The 15964-nt window shown below is 42.3% G+C and overlaps 1 protein-coding gene across 1 annotated transcript; it reads left to right on the forward strand.

Moving 5' to 3' along the window:
• On the forward strand, positions 1-15373 carry LOC102391985 (olfactory receptor 1J4-like). The gene is made up of 2 exons (XM_025262468.3): positions 1-497; positions 14434-15373. The coding sequence occupies exons 1-2, from the start codon at positions 1-3 to the stop codon at positions 15371-15373; spliced, it is 1437 nt and encodes a 478-aa protein (XP_025118253.3).
• Positions 15374-15964: the final 591 nt, after the last annotated feature.

Below are 15964 nucleotides of genomic sequence, written 5' to 3' on the forward strand. Positions count from 1 at the left end.
ATGAGGCCCGAGAATCAGAGCCACGTGTCTGAGTTCCTCCTCCTGGGGCTCCCCATCCGGCCAGAGCAGCAGGGCATGTTCTTCACCCTGTTCCTGGGCGTGTACCTGACCACGGTGCTGGGCAACCTGCTCATCCTCCTGCTCATCAGGCTGGACGCTCGCCTCCACACCCCCATGTACTTCTTCCTCAGCCACTTGGCCCTCACTGACGTCTCCTTCTCATCTGTCACCGTCCCTAAGATGCTGATAAACACGCAAACCCAGGATCAGTCCATCCCCTATGCAGGCTGCATAGCACAGATGTATTTTGTCCTACTTTTTGGCTGCATTGATAGCCTTCTTCTTGGAGTGATGGCTTATGACAGGTGCATGGCCATCTGTCACCCTCTCCACTACACCACCATCATGAGGGAGGGGCTGTGCATGTTCCTGCTGGCTGGATCCTGGCTCCTCTCTTGTGTCGTTGCCCTGTCCCACACCATCCTCCTGGCTCAGCTGTCCTTCTGTGTGGACAGCATCATCCCACATGTCTTCTGTGACCTTGCTGCCCTGCTCAAGCTCTCCTGCTCAGACGCCTCTGTCAATGAGCTGGTCATATTCACTGCAGGGACTGCAGTTGTCATTCTTCCACTGAGTGGCGTCCTGGTCTCTTATGGTCTCACTGGGGCTTCCATCCTGAGGGTCCCTTCTACCAAGGGGATCTGCAAAGCCCTGTCCACCTGTGGCTCCCACCTCTCTGTGGTGTCTCTATTCTATGGAACCATTATGGCACTGTACTTTTCCACCTCATCAGGCAAGTCCAATGACACAGACATGATTGCCTCACTGATGTACACAGTGGTGACCCCCATGCTGAACCCCTTCATCTATAGCCTAAGGAACAGAGATATGAAATTGGCTCTGGGAATTCTTTTCAGAAGCAATAACTTTCTCATCCAGTGAGAATCACCTGACCATGTTCTTATTTCACCCACTGACCTTGTCAGATATACCCTCTTGAAAAGTTGTGTGTTGACCACACATGTCTCTAGCATCTTCCCAACTGTCCTCTAAGTGGTCACAATGTTATTGGGTGAATTCCTTTCACTTTAGTCATATCTATTGCCCATTTATTCTTCCATAATCCTCAATATGGCATTGCCTACAACACACATGCAACTTGCAGTCTTCAAAGCCCCCAACTCCTTATTAGTTACATATGTGACTTATTGTTCTGAATATGCTGCACTGTTGTTTTATCTTCATTAAAAAAGACTTAAGATATCAACACACACCAACCATCACTCTCAAAAGGAAAACATGATGCTGACATTTTATACTTCTGTTTTAACAATGAAACCAGGTTTGTTTTAGGCTAAGATTAGAGGGATGATATGTGAACTGTGAACTTCCAGATGTTCAAGCTGGTTTTAGAAAAGGAAGAGGAACCAGAGATCAAATTGCCAACATCCACTGGATCATCAAAAAAGCAAGAGAGTTCCAGAAAAACATCTATTTCTGCTTTATTGACTATGCCAAAACCTTTGACTGTGTGGATCACAAGAAACTGTGGAAAATTCTTCAAGAGATGGGAATACCAGACCACCTGAACTGCCACTTGAGAAACCTATATGCAGGTCAGGAAGCAACAGTTAGAAGTGGACATGGAACAACAGACTGGTTCCAAATAGGAAAAGGAGTATGTCAAGGCTGTATACTGTCACCCTGCTTATTTAACTTCTATGCAGAGTACATCATGAGAAACACTGGACTGGAAGAAGCAAAAGCTGGAATCAAGATTGCTGGGAGAAATATCAGTAACCTCAGATATGCAGGTGACACCACGCTTATGGCACAAAGTGAAGAGAAACTAAAAAGCCTCTTGATGAAAGTGAAAGAGGAGAGTGAAAAAGTTGGCTTAAAGCTCAACATTCAGAAAATGAAGATCATGGCATCTGGTCCCATCACTTCATGGGAAATAGATGGGGAAACAGTGGAAACAGTGTCAGACTTTGTTTTTTTGGGCTCCAAAATCACTGCAGATGGTGACTGCAGCCATGAAATTAAAAGACGCTTGCTCCTTGGAAGGAAAGTTATGACCAATCTAGATAGCATATTCAAAAGCAGAGACATTACTTTGCCAACAAGGGTTCGTCTAGTCAAGGCGATGGTTTTTCCAGTAGTCATGTATGGATGTAAGAGTTGGACTGTGAAGAAGGCTGAGCACCGAAGAATTGATGCTTTTGAACTGTGGTGTTGGAGAAGACTCTTGAGAGTCCCTTGGACTGCAAGGAGATCCAACCAGTCCATTCTGAAGGAGATCAGCCCTGGGATTTCTTTGGAAGGAATGATGCTAAAGCTGAAACTCCAATACTTTGGCCACCTCATGCCAAGAGTTGATTCACTGGAAAAAACTCTGAAGCTTGGAGGGATTGGGGGTAGGAGGAGAAGGGGACGACAGAGGATGAGATGGCTGGATGGCATCACTGACTCGATGGATGTAAGTCTAAGTGAACTCCGGGAGTTGGTGATAGACAGGGAGGCCTGGCGTGCTGTAATTCATGGGGTTGCAAAGAGTCAGACACGACTGAGCGACTGAACTAAACTAAACTAAAAGAGGCATGAAACACAATTATATTTTGGACCAAGCAATACATTTTCGTATCCTGAGTTTCTGATCTGGAGGTGGTAGATGGTCAGGATTCTCAAATATGTTATAGCACTTTACTTTTCTATGGTGAACATTTGGAATCCCAAGTAGAACCACTTTAAGTTTTGTGTAATATTCTTTTGCTAGGTTAAAGAACCGTCCTTAGTAATAGGTGATGTAACTTTTCTTTATAATCTGCAGTTTCTATCTGTTGAATTAAATGAGATATAAACCAACTTCATATTTCTTCTTTCTTGTCTAGTGTTTTCCGGAGCTACAAATATTAAGTTTCTCACGTTCAGTTTTAGTAAAGTCCAGAATGCTTACCTTCTCAATGCAGTATCTAGTTATAAAGTACTTTTGATGGTTTGCTAAAACTGAAGTAAACTTTAATTTTACTGTGCTTCTGACAATAGGGAACCACAGAGTAGTCAATCAAAATACCAAATTTCCCCATTCTAGGAAGACTATAATTTTTCCCTCTAAATTGGATTTTTGTGTTGAGAACAGCCTTCAGCTGTCTGATTAATTTTAGTCTGGGAAAATGAGTGTTGTCTTTTTCCCAAACAGAGGTCTCACTTCTAATAGGAAAAAATTAAATGCACAAATTTACAATTTTTGCACACAAAAATATTTACTGCATGGCCCTATATACCAGACAATTTTCTACTTTCTGGGGATACAGGTTAAAAAAATTGATCCCCTTTTAGACTTTTTATTCCAGCATTCCTGATTCTGCTCGTCACACTCCTTTTTTTTTCCACAGCAGTTTTCAATTAACACACCATAAGCTTTACTTATTTTTTAACTGTTATTGCATCTTTACTAGAATGTGAGCTGTATGGAAGGTGGTTTTTGCATCTGAAATAAATCCTAAGTTTTGCTTGTAGGCAAAAACTTCTGTAATAATGGAGGCATAAAAAGGGAAGGCAAGCATGCTGGGGATGGGGTTCATAATTTAACATTGTATGGTCCAGGAAGTAGAGCTTCTTGGAAAGGTAACAAGCAAACAAGAGATTAGTGAGGACAGGTAAGCCAGCCATGTGGGTATCTGGGTAAAAGTATTCCAAGCACGGACATCAGCACCTATAAATACTCTGAGGTGAGAGGGTGCCTGGCCTGTTTCAGGGACGTTAAGGGACCTGTACAGCAGGACATGGCTGAATTGGGTAGAGATGATAGGCAATAAGCTTAGAGATATCAGAGGGTTAGATTTGTAGGGCACTTAAGGTTATAGCAAGTGTATTAGTCAAGGTTCACTAGGGAAATAGAACAAATGATGTGTGTGTGTGTGTGTGTGTGTGTGTGTGTGTGTGTGTAGAAAGAGTGTTATTGGAATTGGTTCATGGAATTGGCTCAGAGGTTAAAGCGTCTGCCTGATATGCGGGAGACCTGGGTTCGATCCCTGGGTCAGGAAGATCCCCTGGAGAAGGAAATGGCAACCCACTCCAGTACTCTTGCCTGGAGAATCCCATGGAGGGAGGAGCCTGGTAGACTATAGTCCATGGGGTCGTAAAGAGTCGGACACAACTTCACTTTCACTTTCATGTAATTGTAGACACTAGCAAGTCCAAAGTTTGCAGGGTCGGTTGGCAGCCTGGAAACCCATGGAAAAGTTATAGTTTGAGTCTGAAAGTAGTCTGAGAATAGATTTGCCTCTTTTTTTGGCGGGAGGGGAGGGGGTCAGTTTTTCTCTTAAGGCCATCAGCTAATTGGATGAGATCCACCTACATTATGGAGGACAATCTGCGCTATCAGTGTCTGAGCATTGAAGTGTTAATCTCATCCAAAAAATAGCTTCATGGAAACATCTAGAGTTGTATTTGACCAAATATCCGGGTCCTGCAGCCTAGCCAAGTTGACACATAAAATTAACCATTATAGTAAACTTTCTGGTTTTCAGTCTGAGGATTTGGGAACCCTTATAAAAAGTGATTCAATAGAGAAATAACAGGGTCACACATTTTTTTTTTATTGTTTCTTTAAAAACACCCAGATTTGAGGAGGGGGTGTAAGTGATAAACAATAAACTTTGTATATCTAATGTACACTATTTGACTAGTTTTAAAACTATCGCTGCAGACCATGAAGATCATGAATTCTCCTGGCACCTACCCTACTTTTCTCTCTGCTTGTCTCATCTGTCCTCAGGGGAAACACTGATCTTTTTCTGTCACATGGATTAGTTTGCATCTTCTGGGCTTCCCTGATAGCTCAGTTGGTAGAGAATCTGCCTGCAATGCAGGAGACCCTGGTTCAATTCCTGGGTTGGGAAGATCTGCTGGAGCAGGGATAGACTATCCATTCCAGTATTCTTGGGCTTCCCTTGTGACTAACCTGGTAAAAAATAAGCCTGCAATGCAGGAGACCTGGATTCGATCCCTGGCTTGGGAAGATCCCCTAGAGAAAGGAAAGGCTATCCACTCCAGTATTCTGACCTGGAGAATTCTATGGACAGTATAGTCCATGGGGTCACAAAGAGTAGGACATGTCTGAGTGACTTAAAGGAAAAAGAAACCAAAATTAATTTAAGTGGAATCATACAGTTTGTATGTATTTCTTGCTGCCTTCTTTCCCTCAGTGTATTTTGAGATTCATTCATGTGGTACTGTATATCAACAGTTCATTTATAAAAATTGGTAAATAGCATTCCATTACATGGATATACCACAGCTTTTTTGATGGATATATGGGCTATTTCCAGTTTTGGCTATTAAATAAAGTTGTTATGAACATTCTTGTATAAATCTATGTATAGATGTATACATTCTTTTTCTCTGGACAAATACCTAGTCCCATGCTAGGTACAATAACCTCAATTGCAAACTTCCAAAGATGCAAATGTGTCCCTTTGTGCAAGTTGTTATTTGTAGTATTGTCCTTTTCAAGGTACTGTTCTAGAAGATTAAAAATGTTTTCTTTGCTTTTTTGTGTTCGTTTCTCTTTTATGTATTATTTGTGTGAAAAGTATTATAAACCTATTATAGTATTGTACTCTACAGCTGATTGTGATAGTTGGGTACCTAAGCTAACTCTGTTGGACTTGTGAGCAAATTGAACTAACAAACGCACTCTCAGAACAGAACTTGTTCATATGTAAGGAACTGTATATTTTAACTTTTTTCCCCACTTCACTACTTTTGTTTTTTTAATTTTTATTGGAGTATAGTTGATTTACAATGCCATATTAGGTCCTGCTGTATAACAAAGTGAATCAGTTATACGTATATCCACTGCTTTAGATTCTTTTCCATATAGGCCATTACAGAGTATGGAGTAGAGTTCTCTGTGCTATGCAGTAGGTCCTTATTAGTTATCTATTTTGGTATATGTTTAGCTTTTAAAGAAAATTTCAAACTGTTTCATACTCCCATGAGCAGTGTATGAGAGTTACAATTCTGTCATACCTTCAGTGATACTTGATAGCAGTGGTCCTTTCCATTTAGCCATTTCCATTTTAGCCATTCTAGTAGGCGTGCAATGGTGTAAACGAGTTTACAAATCTGGAGCCACTTGATTGAAGGGATATCTGGGTTTCTGTGAAAAATAACCCTGTAACACTAGGTCTTTTCTGAACTTCTTTATTCTCCCTAACTCTGTGCCTGATTTTTATCATGCCCCAGCACTTTTGACTATTCATCTGCTACTCATTTTGCATTAATAATTTTTTTTCTGCACCACTCCTACTTGGGTGTGTATTTCACAAAAGGGATATCTGTTGATATTATTCACTGTTATGTCTCCAGAGCATACATTAGTGTTTACTTTTATGAGAGCCTTAATGATTATTTAAGCACATGAATTAAAAGATGAATTCATTCAGTGATTGTGTGTGTGTGTGTGTGTGTGTGTGTGTATCAGGCGCTCAGTCTTGTCCTGGACTCATTGCTACCCCATGGACTGTAGTCTCCCAGGCTCTTCTGTCCATGGGATTCTCCAGGCAAGAATACTGGTTTGGGTTGCCATTCATTTCTCCAGTCCAGTGATGACCAGGTGTCTATTGTGAGCCATAGGTGATCCCTAGTGACAAAAATGGGGTTCACAGGTGGCAATAGTGATAAAGAACCTGCCTGCCAATGTAGAAGACTTAAGAAACATGGGTTGGATCCCTGGGTGGGGAAGATCCCCTGCAGGAGGGCATGCAACCTGCTCCAATATTCTTGCTTTGAGAATACCATGGACAAAGGAGACTGGTGGGCTACAGTCCATAGACTCGCAAATAATTGGACACGACTAAAACGACCTAGTATGCACAGACTCAGTGATAAAGACATTGACAATAAACCTTAACATTTGTCAAGCTTTCAATAAAACTCACTTATGCATCCTTCAAATTGACATGAAGGAAACGATTATTATTTCTACTTTGAAGAAACTGAATCTGAGCTCTCTGATAACTTGCTCAGTCATGCTCTCTTACTAGGGGGAGAGCCCTGATTCTTTTTCAAAGTTATAGATTCAGTTCCCCTACTCCTTAACAAGGCACAGACCATACCCTAGAGAACCTCACAGAAGAGTGAGAAGACCTGTACACTTTAAGGGACTTTGTGTTCTAACAGAAGCCTGTGTGGATGTTAGGAAGCCTGCAGAAAGAAGCTTGCTGAGATTGTAAGGACTGTGTGTAGCATACATCAGTAGAGAGAAGCTGAACTCACGATGCAGAGGCCACAGGGAATGGGGGAACCTCTGCCTCCCAGCTGAGTCTTGACAAGGTACCACTGACTTTAGGGACAATTCCTCCTGTGGCTCCAGCTATAGCTCAGCCCCTCTGCACTCCAAGTATACTCCCTCCTGAGGGGCCAGGAGGAAGCTGGGCAATTAACCCCCAGTTAACTGCTTCTCTAGTCAGGGACTGGGGGCTATTTCTCTCTGGGGTTTCTTTCTAACGAGTCAAAGGAGACCTTCTTGCCTGTTGTTTTGAGGCTGCTGAACAGACATTAGAGTCTGTAAAGGTCCTCGGGCCACCAAGGTTTGCTCTTTTTCTTTGGATGCAGGGTCTTTTGGGCAGAAAGTGAGGATTCAGGTAACAGAAAGAAGTGGAAGGTATCTGAACTCATAGCACTGTTATAGCTCAGGAGGAGCCCAGAAATCTCCACAGTCGTGCATGTGTGTCTGTGTGTAAATGTGTGCATCTGTGACCATGAGGGACATTGAATGTGTTTGTGTGTGTGTTCTGTTGTATAACTATGTGTGTTTGTGTAACTGGATTTCCAGAGAAGCTGGAAATTTTCTATCAGTGTGTGCTCATTTGACTTGCATTCTTTGCTTGTGTGCTATGTTTAATACCTTCTGCATGGCTCATAATAACCTCTTGGACTACAGTATCTGTGTAGAGGATGCTTGAGAGTTCTTTGTGTGTAGCTGGTTGTACATGTGCATTTTGTTTTTGAGTTTTGCTGACTCACATCCTGACTGTATTCACCTATTAATAATTTGAGTATTTCTCTGTGTGTGTGCGCATGTGCGTGTGTACAATTGTGCTCAGTCATGTCTGACTGTTTGCAATCCCATGGACTGTAGCCCACCAGGCTCCTCTGTTTATGAGATTTTTCAAGGCAAGAAAGTTTTCTCTACTTTCCAGATATAAGTAAACACTGATGGACTGAACAAAATTGAAGGCAAATAAAAGCCATTTACAGACTAAAGGACTGCAGGAATATGAGTGTTGACATAACTATCTACTCAGATAACTATCTGAGTAGAAGACTCCATCAGATCTTGAAATAACACATCTTAATGTCCTGACTATTTTCTCTAACTAAAGAGAGACAGAGAAATAGTAGAGTCCTAGGAATAGATGTTCCAATAAATTAGAAAAAAAAACACACAAGAAAGATTGTGACTATAGAAGCTCTGTATGAACATGCTAGCTTACTACTCTTTCTGAGTATGTTGACAATGATATTTAATAACACCTACCTCTTAGGACTGTTGAAAAAAACTAGTGAAGCTATTATCAAAAAATGTATTAGTCTGACATAGTGTTCATTAAATGTCAATAATTATCCAGTGTGAAGATCAATATTGGGGAATCATGAATGGTCAATCAGGCAACTAAATTCTAATAGACCCTTCCAATCCTTCAGTATCTCCTAGCTCTCAGATCCCAGATCTCAGGTGTCTTCCTACCTATGAACCCAGATTTGAGTCAACATGAAGCACCAGAAATCTTTGGAGATACATGTACAGCAGGATGGTTTATTTCTTGACGAGAAGATAAACAAGACAATTAATGATACAAAGGGAACATTTCAGGCAAAGATGGGCTCAATAAATAACAGAAACAGTATAGACCAAACAGAAGCAGAAGGTATTAAGAAGAGATGGAAAGAATACACAGAAGAACTGTACAAAAAATGTCTTAATGACCCAGATAACTACCGAGGTCCAGCCCCGGCTGATCCAGGGGATTCGAAGGGGAGACAGCGTAGGCGACCTATCTATTTATTTATTTATTCAGAGATATAAAGAGTAATAGAATGAGGATAGCTCAGTAGGAAAATTCAGTGGAGAAAAGAAGCTGAGTAGCTTGGTTTACGTGGAAAATCAATATAACCCATGACACCAGGCTAGCTCTGACCATGGAGGCCGCAGGCGCCCTCTCGAATAGTGGGAGGTGCCCCACCTTAGACACCTTCTTGAGTGGGTCTTAGAAGCCCAGGCAAATAAATGGTCGCAGAGGATATCCATGCTCCAGATGGAGACTCAGCTGAAAATTGAGGGGAAGAATGACATGGGGAGACCAAGCATTGGTGAGCAAGACCTGTAGTTTTATTTTCAACAGGGGCTTTTATACCCTAAGTTGCCGGGAGCCAGCATATTGCATATTGAGTGCATATTGCATATTGAGTGCAGCACTTTGCATAGCATCATCTTTCAGGATCTGGAATTGCTCAACTAGAATTCTATCACTGCTGGGAGCAGGAGCTCCGCCCATGGCAAAGATCATGAGGAAGGAGGCTCAGCATACGCAAAGGCGCGATCAAGCCTCAGGAGTCCCCCTGGAAATTCTTGAGCATCTACCCCCAAAACCAGATTCTGCCTACTTTCTGCTTTGTGCTTTCACCTACACCTCTGACTTTACGGGGGGCTGTCCCCCACTACCTCTCTCTGAAAAAAGAGTTAGCTTACAGCTCCAGTTAATAATTCCTGGGTGTGACAGTGTTTAACCTACAAACTCCTTTGGAAATCCTCTAGCCTGCCTGAATAGGTTTTTCCGGCCACATGTGATTGTTCAGAGCCTCCCAACTGTGAGAGGCAGGAGATGTTCTAAACTGTCTAAACACAGACTCCTTTGAGTAGTTAAAAGATTGATTAGAAATTGTATTGGTGAAGGGTTTTTCACTTATTGGGCCAATGTTTGCTGCTAAGTCTCCATACTCCTTACCTACTGTGTCCTTGGCAGTGTATTGATTGATATAATGGGTGTATAGAAATGTAAGTAGTAGCCTCAATGTTTGTAACCTTGGACCCTTGAGTTAATTCTTTTCTTGATTGAGCCCACCTCACCTTTGCCCTATAGGAATGCAGCTTTGTCCAATGCTTTTTTGGAGGCTGGTGCCTGACTTTGGAATAATCACCTTTAGAGAAAGATAAGTTTCTTAAAATGTTAACAGGCCTCCGGGCCAGAAGATGATGTAATTCACCTGAACTTTTGCATATGATAAGTTTGAAAGCCTGGCTTCGATTAGGACCAGGAACTGCTGTCCTTGCATGACTCCACCCCTTCCCCCATTACCCTCTATGCACAACTTAAGGTATAAAAACTACTTTGGAAAATAAAGTGCAGGCCTTGTTCACTGAAACTTGGTCTCCCCATGTCACTCTCTCTCTCAAATTCTGGCTGAGTCTCCATCTGGAGCGCAGAACCCGCCATGCTTGCTAATTATGCCTGGGCTTCTAAGATCCGACCAGGGAGGCCTCAGTGTCTCCTCTCCTTTGGGAGAACGGAAGGACGCCTGCGGCCTACGTAAGTGGTGCAAACTTCTTGTCTTGAAGTTTTATTGGTCTCCCGCGTAAACCAAGCTACTCAGCCTCTTTTCTCCACTGAATTTTCCTACTGAGCTATCCTCATTCTATTACTCTTTATATCCTTAACTAATGTTTAATTAAGCAGTTGTTTCCTGACCCTCGCCTATGCCGTCTCTCCTTCGAATACCCTGGATCAGCTGGGGCCGGACCCCGGCACTAAGTTACACATAGAGGATAATAGGGGATGCAAAGTCAGCAGTCTTTGATCCTTATCAAAAACCAGGGTTTCTTCCCTGCAAATTAATTGTATACAAATGGTTTAGGTGATTTACATCATCTTCTGGCCAGAAGGCCTATTAACATTTTATGACTCTTGATAAAGGTCTGTCAACCGTAAGACTTATTTTCTCTAAGAGTAATTATTTTAAGGTTTGGTGCCATCTTCCAAAGATAAAATTGCATTCCTATAGGGCGGATGTGTAATGGGTTTACAAAGGAAAGAATTTATTACCTTAAGGGTCTAAAGTTACTAACACCAAGGCCACTACTTATTTTTTCTACATACCAACTATATTAATTAATACACATTCAAGGATACAATTCAGGGGATGTGAAAACTTGGCAACAAGCATTGACTCATCAATGAATCTTTTACTAGTTTTATTCTGACAGTTTCTAACTCTCTGAGAGGCTCTAAGCTATTTGAATATCTTAAGCTTCCCATGCCTCTCGAGGCTGGGAGACAGTAAACAATCGTATGCATAGCTGTAGGTGTCCAGATAAACTTGTCAGGCGAGTTAGAGAGCCATCTGAGGGGTTTGGATTTAAACACTCCTAATTGCCCAGGAACTTTATTAATTGGAGCTGTAAGTTAACTCTTTGACAGAGAGAGCGAGATGGTGGTGGGGCACAGCCCCCAGTAAAGTCAGAGGTGAGAGCACAAAGCAATAAAGTAGGCAGACTCTGGTTTTGGGGGGTAGATGCTCAAGAATATCCCGGGGGACTCCTGAGGCTCGATCCGCCTTTGCGTATGCCGAGCCTCCTTCCCCATGACCTTTGTCACGAGTGGAATGTCTCTTGCCAGCTCCCAGCAGATAACCATGATGGTGTGATCATTCACCTAGAGCCAGACATCCTGAAGTTGAAGTCAAGTGGGGTTTAGGAAGCATCACTCTGAACAAAGCTAGCAGAAATGATAGAATTCTGACTGAAACATTTCAAATCCTAAAAGATGATGCTGTTAAAATGCTGCACTCAATATGTGAACAAATTTGCAAAACTCAGCAGTGGTCAAGGCACTGGAAAAGGCCAGTTTTCATTTCAATCCCAAAGAAGGATAATGCCAAGTAATATTCAAACTACTGTACAATTGCACTCATTTCATATGCTTGCAAGGTCATGCTTAAAATCCTCAAAGCTAGGCTTCAACAGTACATGAACCAAGAACTTACAGATGTTCATTTGGATTTAGAAAAGGCAGAGGAACCAGAGATCAAATTGCTAACATCTGTTGGATCATAGAAAAAGCAAGAGAATTCCATAAAAACATCTACTGCTCCTTCATTGCTTACACTTAAGCCTTTGACTGTGTGGATCACAACAAGCTGTAGAAAATTCTAAGAGAGATGGCAATACCAGACCATATTACCTGCCTCCTGAGAAACCTGTATGCAGGTGAAGCAACAGTTAGAACTAGACATGGAACAACAGACTGGTTCCAAATTGGGAAATGAGTATATCAAGGCTGTATATTGTCACTCTTCTTATTTAACCTTTATGCAGAGTACATCATGTGAAATGCCAGGCTGGATGAAGCACAAGCTGGAATCAAGATTGCCAGGAGAAATATCAATAACCATAGATAGGCAGATGACACCACCCTAATGGCAGAAAGCAAAAAGGAACTAAAAAGCCTTTTGATGAAAGTGAAAGAGGAGAGTGACAAAAAGCTGGCTTAAAACTCAACATTCAAAAAACAAAGATCATGGCATCTGGTCCCATCACTTCATGGCAAACAGATGGGGAAACAATGGAAACAGTGATGACTTTATTTTCTTGGGGTCCAAAATTACTGTGGACAGTGACTGAAGCCACGAAATTAAAAGACACTTGCTCCTTGGAAGAAAAGCTATGACGAACCTAGACAATGTATTAAAAGGAGAGGCATCACTTTGCTGACAAAGGTGTGTATAGTCAAAGCTATCATTTTTCCAGCAGTCATGTATGAATGTAAGAGTTGACCCATAAAGAAGCCTGAGTGCCAAAGAATTGAACTTTCAAACTGTGATGCCTAAGAAGACTCTTGAGAGTCCCTTGGACAGCAAGGAGATCAAACCAGTCAATCCTAAAGGAAATCAACCCTGAATATTCACTGGAAGGGCTGGTAATGAAGCTGAAGCTCCAGTATTTTGGCCACCTGTTGAAAAGATAGATTCATTGGAAAAGACTCTGATGCTGGAAAAGATTGAGGGCAGGAGGAGAAGGGGGCGACAGAGGATGAGATATTTGGATAGCATCATCGACTCAATGGACATGAGTTTGAGCAAACTCTGGGAGATAGTGAAGGACAGGGAAGCTTTATTTACTGCAGTCCATGGGGTTGCAAAGAGTTGGACATGACTGAGTGACTGAACAACAACAAAAATATGTTCCCCCAGGGAATTTATTCCACTAATAGGATCCAAATTCAGAAGTTCACCTTAAGAGTGTGAGAGCTCAGATAGATGCAAATTTTAGCCCAGTTTCTTGGTCCTTGTGCTGATCATCTCATAATACTGTTTTATTAAGTCCCTGAATTTGATACTGGGTTTTTGGATACTTATCCTGTCATAAAAGTAATTGATAAAATTTTGTATGTATCTTATGCAGGATTCTGCTCTTAGATAATTAATTAACAAATTAATATGCATTGATTTACAACCCTCTGATTAACTCTATGAATGTGTGATGTGTGATATTGGTATCTCAGCATTACAGAGGCACAAGAAGAGGCTAAGAGAGATTTAGCATCCCAAGTCATACAACTAGAAAGCAGTGGGGCCAGGATTGCAGCTTGAGGAATCTGGCTTCAGGTCCATAACGTTAGTCAGTCCTTTTGCAGGTGTTCCTTAGAAGGTTAGTATCCAGACAGAAGAGGCCCTGTGCACCCTGTTTATTCCTGTATCTTGAGTCAGCTGATAAAGAATCCACCTGCAATGTGGAAGACCTGGGTTCGATCTCTGGGTTAGAAAGATCACCTGGAGAAGGGAACAGCTACCCACTCCAGTATTCTGGCCTGGAGCATTCCATGAACTGTATAGTCCATGGGGCCACAAAGAGTCAGACTTGACTGAGAAATTTTCACTTTCTAGTCAAAAGCTTAGTGCCAGAAACATGGTTAATGAAAAAGAAAACCAAAGAATGAATTTACTCTGGTCTCCATCCAAATTAATCTATTAAACATTGAGGATTTGTCACTTGCTCTGATAGTACTAGGTGATAAAAGAAATTTAGGAGAAAATTCTTCTTCTCTATGAGTACGTTAGAGACCTTAGTGTATGTGTGTTAGTCGCTTGGTTGTGTCTGACTCTTTGCAATGCCATGGACTGTAGCCTGCCAGGCTCCTCCATCCATGGGATTTCCCAGGCAAGAATACTGGAGTGGATTGCCATTTCCTTCTCTAGGGTATCTTTCCAACCCGGAGACTGAACCCAGGTCTCTCGCATTGCAGGCAGACTCTTTACTGTCTGAGCCACCAGGGAAGCCAGAGAGACCTTAGTGTGGCAGCCTTAATCACAATATCAAAGCTTCTGACATTTCCCCCTCTCCTTCATCCCCAACAGACATGAGCAGAGCATGACAAAGGAGAACCAGAGTAGCATGTCCGAGTTCCTCCTCCTGGGGCTCCCCATCAGGCCAGAGCAGCAGGGTGTGTTCTTTGCCCTGTTCCTGGGCATTTACCTGACCACGGTGCTGGGCAACCTGCTCATCGTCCTGCTCATCAGGCTGGACCCTCGCCTTCACACCCCCATGTACTTCTTCCTCAGCCACTTGGCCTTCTCTGACATTTCCCTTTCCACTATCACAGTTCCAAAGATGCTGATGAACATGCATACTCAGCAACAATCCATCCCCTATGTGGAGTGCATTTCCCAGATGTATTTTTTCATACTTTTTGGCTGTCTTGACAACTTCCTTCTTGCAGTGATGGCGTATGACAGGTACGTGGCCATATGGCAGCCACTTCACTACACCACTGTCATGAGGCAGGAGCTGTGTATCTCATTGGTAGCTGTGTCCTGGTTCTTCTGTTGTATCCATGCACTGTTGCACACCCTCCTCTTGGTCCAACTGTCCTTCTGTGCTGAAAATACCATCCCCAACTTCTTCTGTGACCTCCCTTCGCTCCTGAAGATGAGCTGCTCAGATATTTCCATCAACGAGCTAATCATCTTTACTGAAGTAGGAATGCTGTTCATCTTGCCTCTGAGTATCATCTTGGGCTCGTACAGTCATATAGGGACCATCGTCCTGAGGGTCCCCTCCACTAAGAGACTCTTTAAAGCCTTCTCCACCTGTGGCTCCCACCTCTTTGTGGTATCTTTGTACTATGGGACACTTGCTGGTGCTTACTTTTTCTCCTCATTATGGGACTCCAATGACAAAGACATAATTGCTTCAGTCATATATACAGTGGTTACTCCCATGCTGAACCCCTTTATCTATAGCCTCAGAAACAGAGATATAAAACAAGCCCTAGAAATATTTGTCTTTAGGGGTAACTTCTTCAGATGAGAATAGCTAAATCCTCTGTTTACAGTCTTGAGCACAGTGATATATATCTTCTAAAATTATTCTATGGTTGGCAACTCTGCTTAACTTCAAATGAATATGCATTCTGCTTTTCATGTTTAGTCATTAAGTTGTGTCCAGTCTTTGCAACCCCATGAACACCAGCATGCCAGGCTTCCCTGTCATTCACTATCTCACAGAGTTTGCTCAAACTCATGTCCATTGAGTCAGTGATGCCATCCTACCATCTCATTCTCTGTTGCCCCTTCTCCTCCTCAATCTTTCCCAGCATCGGAGTCTTTTCCAATGAGCTGGATCTTTGCATCAGATGGCCAAAGTATTGGAGCTTCAGCATCAGTCATTCCAGTGAATATTTAGGGTTGATTTCCTTTAGGATTGACTGGTTTGATCTCCTTGCAGTCCAAGGGACTCTCAAGAGTCTTCTTTAACACCACAGTTTAAAAATATCAGTTCTTCAGCACTCATTCTTTACAGTCCAACTCTCACATCCATTCGTGACTACTGGAAAAACTACCCCACTCCACTACTCTTGCCTAGAGAATCCCATGGACAGAGGACCTTGGCTGGCTACAG

This window comes from Bubalus bubalis, chromosome 12, assembly GCF_019923935.1.
Source record: "Bubalus bubalis isolate 160015118507 breed Murrah chromosome 12, NDDB_SH_1, whole genome shotgun sequence".
In the NCBI taxonomy this organism is placed as follows: domain Eukaryota; kingdom Metazoa; phylum Chordata; class Mammalia; order Artiodactyla; family Bovidae; genus Bubalus; species Bubalus bubalis.

Coding starts and splice junctions, on each gene's coding strand:
- LOC102391985 (XM_025262468.3), top strand. CDS start 1: ATGAGGCCCGAGAATCAGAGCCACGTGTCTGAGTTCCTCCTCCTGGGG. Junction 498..14,433: donor ACCATCCTCCTGGCTCAGCT/GTCCTTCTGTGT, acceptor ACATGAGCAGAG/CATGACAAAGGAGAACCAGA.